Here is a 10,267-nt window from a genome sequence, read left to right on the forward strand (position 1 = left end):
TTGAGGTGTCCACAAAAAATAGTCGCATTTATAAAAATGAATTTTTTTTCTCTTATACTTTATCCGTTTTTTCTCCTCTTTTATATACTTTATCTACTTTTTCTTCTTATCTCTCTTACTTTATCTATTTTTTTCTTCTCTTATTTTACCAATTTCTCATTAAAACACGTGACGTCCACAAATAAGACTATTTTTATGGACTGGGGAGTATTTTGAGAAAGAAATTATAACTAATCACTATAAAGTAAAAAATTAATTTGGTTTGGATAAGAGAGACATCTCTACCTTACTAAGAGTATTAAATCTTTCTTGTACTTGTTAATCAATATACGGTAATATTTGATGAAGTGCCTTGTATAAAAATGTATTCGAGTAAATATCATGTGTTTGTTTGGATACGTGATAATGTTGCCAATTCATACATGCATGCATGCGTTATTCGTGCATACTACATAGTACATAATTTATTTATGTAATAAACTATTCATTAGATTAGTAATTTTTATGTCCTCTTGTATTACGAGCAAGGTAACGATAATAAGAGTAATTTAGTCCAATAATAAATAATTAATCTAAGACAGGGATTACAGTTGTCTCAATGCAAATTGAGAATTGGGTGCTCAGTTTGCAAGATTGTATCCGAGATTAAATTTGTACTGTATTTGGTTCATAAGATTCAACCCCACAACTCAATCCTAGATAGATAATCATGAGATAATTAGTCATAGCTAACCCCTTATGACTAAAATAATTCCACAATTCAATCATAGATTGTATTTTGGTATTATTTTATCTTGGAAACCGAACACCACCTAAATATATAATTAATCTTTTTTGAGATCCTTTTAATGTATGCCTATGATGAGGAGACCAAATCTTCTTGCCACACAATAATTGAAGTACATATTTCCGATACCTGGAATAAATCCCCATATAAAACACACACACACACATATATATATATACCCTAACTTCTACACGAATAATTTAGTAGTAGTCATTTCTTAGCCGATCAACTAAAAAGGTAAGAACTAGCAAATTACCAACAACTGCCCAATGATCGAAAAATGTCAAGTAAATTGCCTTGTACAACTGCGCTGAGAAAACGACGTTTTCCGGGAGTGTAAGGTGGATATCTAGCAGATAAATCAATTGCAAAACTCCGTTTTAAGACAGGCTTCTTGTGGCTGAAAGCATCAAATGAGAACTTGCCATGATATGCTCCCATCCCGCTTTCGCCTACACCTCCAAAAGGTAAACCCGGCTCTATAAACTGCAAACACACGTTCGAATGTCTAGTTCTTTTGAGTCTGTGAGTCCATATAGAATTGTGCAAAGGAGAAGGACTTACATGTAGAATAGTATCATTGATGATCATACCACCCGCTGATATGTTTGCAACGAACTTCTCCTCCAGCTTTTTGTTGTTCGTAAAGAGATATGCCGCTAGTGGCTTCTCCTTACCATTGATCACACCAAAACACTCCTCAATCTTATCAACCTTCATCAATAAATTGTCAGCACATCATGGAGAAAAGTTAATCAAATTGCAAGCTTTTACCGTTATTATGGGAAGTATGGGACCGAAAATTTCCTCGTCCATCATGATAGAATCTCTTGAGACGTCCAATATAATCGTCGGAGCAATCTTGCTGGGTAATTAAACAACACGCATGAGAGGTTAGATTGAGTAGTACTACTACTATGTCATTATTCTTTAACCAACAAACTCAAATTGTAACTTACAGATTCGATACATCGCGTTCGCCTCCACAAACGATCTTACCAGACACTTGGCCGTCGTCCAATAATTTAACCAAGCGGTTAAAATGGTGGGCGTTGATGATACTTGACAATTCCTTTGACTGCAGAGGTTCTTTTCCGAAGAATTTCTCCAGTTCAACTGACATAATATTTACCTGAATATATTTACAATGTGAGTAGATGTGAAATATGTGGAGTAAAGAGTTGATAATAGTACTATTAGTTATTACCAGTTGAGAAACAAAGTCTTTTGTAGTGATTATGTAGTCAGGGGAAATGCAGGCTTGCCCACTGTTGCAGCCCCATTTGCCGGCAATTATTCTTCTTGCCGCTACCTTTTAATCAACTTACACATTAGTCATTATTATAAGACTAAAAATTAAACATCTGATCCATGAGCTATCTAGCATGTATTTTCGATTGCGTGTTTGGTGACTCCAATAAATCAGGTGATGCATTTATAGAATATATGACTTGGAGGCCGTAAGTTATTATTTTGGTTTTATATATTTCCTAGTTAGTAGATGGAAAAATAGGTTTTCCTTTTTTTTATTTTCCTTTTAGTTATTTTTCTTTTAATTTTATTTTCCATAAGTTTAGGATTTACTTTGCCTATATAAAGGCCTCATTGTTGATCTTAAAAGACCGACTTTGATTAACAATATTATTTTCATTTTTCACAGAAACTAGGATTTCTTTGATTAATTCTCCGTTCAGTCGTTTTCTCCATACGTTTTGTATCATTTGGTATCACGATCCAGGTTGATTATCAATGGCTGAACGTAGACATGGCGGCAGACGTGGCGATGCTCGTGGCGGCTGTCATGGTGGGGGACGTGGAGATCTCTCAAACGAAGAGGCTGCATGACAGCATGATCCGGCAACATCGAGAACGATGATCTGAGACAACAGGTTCGAGACCTCCAGCGCGACATCGAGAACGGTGATATGCGATAACAGGTTCGAGACCTACAGTGACGATTGGTGCGACAGGAGAAGCGTCTGGGGAAATCCAACCCGATGAGGTCTATGGCGCTGGAGCGTCGTTCGATGGACGATCCATTATTCAGCGACGTCTTCACACATCATCTGATGTGGATGAACCGTCAAAGAATAGTAATAGCAATATATTTTCGATGTCGGTGTATGATAAGCCTGTATACGACGAGGATATAATGTCGATGCCGGTGTATGATAAGCCCGTATACGACGAGGATATAATGTTGATGCCGGTGTATGATAAGCCCGTATACGACGAGGATATATTATCGATGCCAGTGTATGAGCTCCCTAGATTGATGAGCAAATCATCACTTCCTTCTGTGATATTTGACGACGCTGCCGAAAGTGAGGGCGTTGGCGTCGATGACGATGAGGAGTACGACGAGGCTGAAGGGGGAAACCATGATGAGCTGATGGAGAATGAAGAAATTGACTTCATCGACAGATTCGGTTTGACAACAACTTCTGCTGGTGTATTTGCTTCAAAACCAAATAAGTTGAATATGTTCAACACAATGGACCCTCTAATATGTGTTTGTCTGCAATTTGTTCCGGGGGGCGAACATATGCGAACTTGCTACTTCTTGATAGCTCACTGCGGCGTCGATGACAACGGCTTAGGGTACGACGACGAAGGCCACGAGGAAGACTGGTCTATTGCCGGCGCGGCCTTTTCCTTCAAAGAATCCGAGGGAGAATTCGAGAGGTCGAAGAAGAAAAAAAAAAGGTTCTCAATTCGGACAAGGAGGCGGCGAAGAGACCTTCTCCGTTGGCCTCTGCAGCAGCCTTGATGGGTAAGCAGAGAATTTCTAAGGATATAGACAATAAAATTTCTTGTGATAGCATTGTTGATGATGTGATTGTGAAGTTTGAAGATGAGAATTTTGAACTAAAACATGATAAAGAAGGATATGATTTGTCGTGGAGCTCATTCAAAGAAGGATATCTATTGAGTGGTTCGAATGATTGTAAAACTTGTCTGTGGGATGTCTCTGCAATGCCTCAAGAGAAAGTGCTTGATGCAAAGTTTACTTATGAGGGCCATGAGAATGTAGTTAGTGAAATTTTGAATGAGTTAAGATGCTATTTCAATTCAGCAAACTCGAGGACAGGCTCGAGGACAGACTCGAGGACGAGTCTTTTTCAAGAAGGGGAGTATGATGCAGTTATAGAATATATGACTTGGAGGCTAAGCAAGTTATCATTTTGGTTTTATTTATTTCCTAGTTAGTACAATTAGTAGATGGAATAATAGGTTTTTCTTTTTTCTTATTTTCCTTTTAGTTATTTTTCTTGTTGAAATATTCGCAAGTTAGTTGTTCCACATCGAAATAAGTACGAAATAAAAGAAATCAAATTATATATAATGAGTTACTCCTCTTATAAAAATGTCAGAATCAAGTCACATTCCTTTGAGAAATAATAATTGTTTGAGCTATCTTGTCAGTAACCATCATGAACTACATTTCGCATGAATTAAGAATTCTTTCACTGCCATACTATAATTGTGTTTATCAATCTTAAGATTATGCAATTTTTTCTAGACATCGCTTCCGTTATTACCAATCATGGTTGTGAAACTTTATTAATCTCTTATGCAATGTTTGGCTAATGGCCCTTTAACTAGACCATTTGTTCTACAAGCTTCACAGTTATGAAACAAGTGCACAGTTATATGAATTATTTTTTTGACATGAGAATTCAGGTCAACGCAACACTTCGGTTTCGTGTCGAAAGCATATTATTTCAGTGAATTGCTGCTGCAGAAGTGTCGACGACAAAAATTGCCTGCAACAAGTCTCTAAAGAGAGGCGATCGTCAGAGGATTTGGTTTCTAGTGTTTGCCAAGAAGTAAGAAAAGGAATATAAGTGCTACTTTGATAAACTTCTGATAAATTGTACTCTCTTGGTCCCGGAGAAATATACTCAATTTTCTTTTTTGTCCAATCCATAGAATTAATCAACATGCATTTACTGAAATCTTTTCTCTATCTCTTTAACTTAATCATTTATGGACCTCACTATCTATCCACTATATTATTCCAACTATTTTTCTCATTTCTCTTACTTTACCAATTACGCATTAAAACTCGTGTCATCTCTAAATGACCTAATTCTGTAAGACTGGGGGAATATAAAACACTCGGGTTTTTGCAAATTTAATATAATAGTCACTCAATTTCTATAGAATTGCAAAAGGACCTTATATATGTCTTTTGCAAAGCCCGAGAAAACCCCAATCTTTGAATAAAAGTTAGAGAGATACAAGCCTAAATTATTAACCGAACAGGTCATTGATAGGAGCTAAAACTATCAACAAAGCATCACATTAAAAATAGAAAGAAATAATTGTTTTTACTGTAAATTTGATATGAAAAAGGAAAATATAATGATAGGCATTTCAGTATTTAATTTAACTTGAACAATTTATGTAGATCATGCAGGTAGCTAGCGTACCTTTAAATTGATATTAGAATCAAGGACGGCTGGACACTTGCCACCAAGCTCCAATACGACCGGAGTTAGATGCTTGGCCGCATAAGTTAGCACGATACGCCCCACCTCGCTACCTCCTGAAGTATATCTCCGTTTGGTAAGGCAGATATATTGAAGATAGAAGAGTTAACTAAACTCACCAGAGTGTTTGAGTTAGTGTAGTGGAAGAGTGATAATATCTAAGATGAAAGGTCTTGGATAATTGGCACAACATTTAAATAAAAAAAATGATATATACTCATATTTAAAAGAAAAAAAACTAGGCTAACAGATAAATAATTATGTACTATAATTAGCAAATCTTACATACCAAACATGGTTGGGTTGGGTTGGGTTAGGTTAAGTAAGATGATATTAAATCCATATAACATGGTTAATGATTTACCTGTGTAGATTATCTTATCCCATTTTTGGTGTAGCAATGCAGTGGTTTGGGCGACTGCCCCCTCCACCACTTTCACAGCTGATGTGTCCATGTACTTGTCCACAAGCTTAGCAAGCACTGATGACGTGGCAGGGGCACTCTCCGATGGCTTCAAGACGACGGCGTTACCAGCAGCGATAGCCCCCACCACCGGATCAAGTGATAGTGCTGTTATCAAATATATAAAACTGCATAAAATCTCATGCCAAATAAGAAATGCTCCACTTAGAATCGGAGTAACACTTACCAAATGGAAAGTTCCAGGCTGATATAATTAACACTAGGCCCAAAGGTTCTGACACGATTTTGGCCGATGATGGAAAACTGATTAATGCGGTTTTCACCTGCAATTGCAAGCGGACAAATTCAATATTTGATGCATGCATGCATGCAAAAATTAATGAGAGAGAAAGCTAAGCTAACCTTTTGGGGTTTCATCCATCGATGCAATTCCTTCAACGCCAATTTGCATGATGCTGATACTACACAAATCTATACGTCATCATCAACCAAAAATGTTATCTAAGTTGTCCGTAACGTAATGGCTATTTTCTCTTATACATACAATAAATACAATGGAGGAGTCCATACAATTAATCTTGCACAAACCTATAAAAAGTTAAAAACAATAAATAGGCGTATAGTAGGTGGTGGAGGGCCAAAAACTAGTACGACAAAGACATGACACGATAATATAATATACTATTACACACACCTATCATGTGATACATCACAAAATAATTAAAATTAGGAAAGTGGATCCACATCTTGCTTTTGTGAATCCTTAACAAATGATGAGGATTTTCCCAAAATAGGTTTGTATTGTGGTGATGGGTCCAATATGGTACTGCTACACTAGTAATAGATGGTGATCTACACTCTAGATATTAATATCTCTACACTAGTAATAGATGGTAATAGATGGTGATCTACACTAGTAATAGATGGTGATCTGCACTCTAGATATGAATATCTCTACACTAGTAATAGATGGTGATCTACACTCTAGATATGAATATCTCTACACTAGTAATAGATGATAATAGATGGTGATCTACACTCTAGATATGAGCACCACCTTACTTTAATGCATATTTAGTCTCGTTTGTTTTGTTTTATAAATTCAAATAAATGAATAAAATGACTAATTGAGATTTTATTTTTATGAAAATTGTAAAATTAAATGTGTCAACAATAATTCTAACACATTCGAATCAATCTAAATATATAAAATAAAATAAACGACGCTAAAGGGTTTAGCATAACATTAAACTTAAATGAAGTAGTAGTACTATTTATTAAATTTTGACTTTGTAGTTAATTTCTCATGATGTATATTTCCCACCAAATTAAATTCGCATAAAAGTGAAATGAAAAATAAATCTGTTAAGATGATGCACTTTTGATTATTAATTTTTAAAAGAGGGAACATCATTTTTGGTCCACGAACTTTGCCAAAGTATCATTTTAGGTCCGTGAACTTTGAGTTAGTATCATTTGAGGTACTTTTTACTATTTCAAGTTTTTTTGGACGAAATTACCCTCAATACCTTAAAGTGTATATATTTTTAATAAATTTATCATATACACATAATTTTTTATAAATATCTTTACAATATATTTTTGACAAAATTTCTAAATATAATTTGACCTTGAATATTATCACTTAATTTTGTGACATGCAGTAAAATTGCTTCTTCAATTTTTTATATTAATTTTTTTTAAAATTGAATAAAGAACTTTTCTTTAATAATAAAAAATTGAATAAAGATCTTTTCTTGCATGTCACAAAATTAAATGATAATATTGAAGGTCAAATTATATTTAGAAAATTTGTCAAAAATATATTGTAAAGATATTTATAAAAAGATCTTTATTTAATTTTTTATTATTAAAGAACGTTCTTTATTCAATTTTAAAAAAAATAATATAAAAAATTGAAAGAAGCAATTTTACTTGCATGTCACAAAATTAAGTGATAATATTTAAGGTCAAATTATATTTAGAAAATTTGTCAAAAATATATTGTAAAGATATTTATAAAAAAATAAGAGTATATGATAAATTTATTAAAAATATATACATTTTAAGGTATTGAGGGTATTTTCGTCCAAAAAAACTTGGAAATAGTAAAAAGTACCTCAAATGATACTAACTCAAAGTTCACGGACCTAAAATGATGTTCTCTCTTTTTAAAAATAAGTTAAAAGAGTTAAAAGAAATAATAAAGAAGAAAAATATGAAAACACACATTTGAAGTCATTTTATGCTACATAACTCCAAGATAGAGGAGCTCGGTGTAGGTTAGTTTACTCTCAGTTGTTTGCCGCATCCCTCACCGCACAGCCACTGCCAATTTTCACGTTACGCTACTTTTTATTGTTGCCCTCTCTCATCTATGGACCTCCTCCTCACCCACCACTATATGTGCCTTTCCCAATAAAACCCTCGTTAAAAACCTCCTTCTCCCTCACTCCACAAAGTCCCCCTTCATCTCTCTTGAAAATAAATTTAGGGAAGGAGGCAATAGTGTGTGATTTGGGGAAATGGTTCAGGCCAACTAATATCGTTTGGATTATCGCGGAAATTGGAGGAGTAACAAGAGGTATGAGTTGGATAGAGAGAACCTCCTTCGTTGGAATATGTTTTTCATACAATTTTAACATTCAAAACCCCATTTTGGTTGAATTTTGAGATAATTCAATTTCAATGAATCGAATTAATACTCCACTACTAAACTAGTTGAACACTTAGTATTTTCCAATCTCCATTGGATTAAATTATTTAAGTTTGTTCCGACAGGACGTCTAACTACAATCTACTTTCTCAGAAAACCTTGGATTTTGGCGAAAAATAGAAATTTTTACAAAAAAATACACGATTTCCATGAAAAACAGTCACATGAAAGAATTCACTCAGCCTATGAAATGAAATTTATTAAAACAAAATTTGAAGTTAAGTTAAACCAAGCTAGAATATGTATAAAACCAGGAAAGATCGACGAAAAATAAAATAAAAATGAATATCCCACCTCATGAATAACAGCTTCAAATTCTGGTTTATTGAGATCGGAGCGCAAAGCTTGGATTATTTGGTCGCTGTGCAGAGTGAGCATCTTCTGTATAGCTTTCAACTGCGAAGCCCGCCACTCGAAACTCTTGGTCTTTCCGGTGGTGTAGGCGGCTCTCAGCTCCCTCACCGTCGCTTCCGCTTCTACACCCATTATTCTCTCTCACTCTCTCATAATTGATAATGATATGCATCTATATATAGATGTATCCAAGTTGTATGCGTGCTTCCAAAAGTAGAGGATATGTATGGTGTTGGGAGTTTGTTAGTGAAAGGTTAAAATGCGACTTTCCCACAAGGGGGAGCGTAGGGTTTGTAAGTTCCATCCCATGTGTTAGCATCTTTTATACTCATTCATGTGTTTTAGGCCACCCGCAACGCGTTACGCGGGTGGCCCGTGTCCAGTTACGCCGTGACGGAACCGGGGCGGGACGCGTTGCAACGTCTCGTCCCGTCCCCAGCCCGCCGTGACCAATCGCGTGACGTCTCGCCATGCGCTGAGGCGACGTGGCTCCGTCCCAGGCGATGTGTGACGCCCACTCGTCGGGCCGCGAGTGGGATTCGTCACGCTGACGCAATAATTCATTTTTTTTTTAAATCGAAATAATTTTTTTTTAATTCTGAAAACGGTAATGTTACCGTTTTTTTATAGCCGTTTCCAATTTTTTTTATTATTAATTTTTTATTTTTTTACACTATAAATACTCCTAATTCATCCTCATTTCACACACAACTACACATCTATTCTTCCCAAATCATCTCCATTTCCTCTCCAATTTTCATCTCAAATCATCTCTCTTTTATTCTTCCCCCAAAATTAATCGATCTCACGGACCCATATGAGCAAATGCGTCAAATAATGGAAAAATCACTTGAAGAAGATCGACGGCGGGAAGCGGAGGAAGCCGCGCCGCCCCAAAGACGCTCCCGGACTTACATCCATCGTAACCGGGAGGAAGCCGCCGCAAGGTTAGTCCGCGACTACTTCTGCGATAATCCGGTGTGGGGAGATACCCACTTCTGTCACCATTTTCACATGCGGCGACCGCTATTTCTCCACATCGCAAATACATTGGCGGGCCGGGAAGAGTTCTTCCAAGAAAGGTTCGACGTCGTCGGCCGTCCCAGCCACACGATGCTGCAGAAATGTACTGCAGTAATCCGTCAGCTTGCGACTGGACAAACGGCGGATGTGTTCGACGAATACCTTCACATTGGAGACAGCACTGGGAGAATGTGCTTGCTTCAATTCTGCAAAGGCGTCCGGGCAGCCTTCACCGACGAATTTCTCCGGAAGCCAAGCACGACAGATTGCCAGTTCCTGCTCCGCCTTCACGAACAAGTGCATGGCTTCCCCGGGATACTTGGCAGCGTCGACTGCATGCACTGGCAATGGAAGAATTGCCCGGTGGCGTGGAGGGGGTCGTACACGAGCGGCCACAAAGGCACCCACCCCACCGTTATACTCGAGGCCGTCGCCGACTACCGGCTATAGATCTGGCATGTGTACTT

General features: G+C 36.7%; 1 protein-coding gene across 1 annotated transcript; it reads right to left on the reverse strand.

Annotated features, from left to right (window-relative positions):
- Window positions 1-876: 876 nt before the first annotated feature.
- LOC121758725 (aldehyde dehydrogenase-like) lies at window positions 877-8,943 on the reverse strand. Its single transcript, XM_042154116.1, has 10 exons — window positions 8,718-8,943; window positions 6,110-6,178; window positions 5,934-6,030; window positions 5,648-5,854; window positions 5,224-5,339; window positions 1,995-2,099; window positions 1,747-1,919; window positions 1,562-1,652; window positions 1,352-1,501; window positions 877-1,273 (listed from the first exon to the last, which is right to left on the reverse strand). Exons 1-10 carry the CDS (start codon window positions 8,907-8,909, stop codon window positions 1,040-1,042), a joined length of 1,434 nt encoding a protein of 477 aa, XP_042010050.1. The 5' UTR covers window positions 8,910-8,943; the 3' UTR covers window positions 877-1,039.
- Between the last annotated feature and the right edge of the window lie 1,324 nt (window positions 8,944-10,267).

Source organism: Salvia splendens, chromosome 12 (assembly GCF_004379255.2).
Source record: "Salvia splendens isolate huo1 chromosome 12, SspV2, whole genome shotgun sequence".
NCBI lineage: Eukaryota > Viridiplantae > Streptophyta > Magnoliopsida > Lamiales > Lamiaceae > Salvia > Salvia splendens.

Bases quoted from the DNA above. Each gene is read 5' to 3' on its own strand.
- LOC121758725 (XM_042154116.1), bottom strand. From the start codon at position 8,909: ATGGGTGTAGAAGCGGAAGCGACGGTGAGGGAGCTGAGAGCCGCCTAC. The intron at 1,920-1,994 runs GTAATAACTAAT...AAATATATTCAG, and splicing joins AAGACTTTGTTTCTCAACTG to GTAAATATTATGTCAGTTGA. The intron at 1,653-1,746 runs GTAAGTTACAAT...TTAATTACCCAG, and splicing joins GAACGCGATGTATCGAATCT to CAAGATTGCTCCGACGATTA.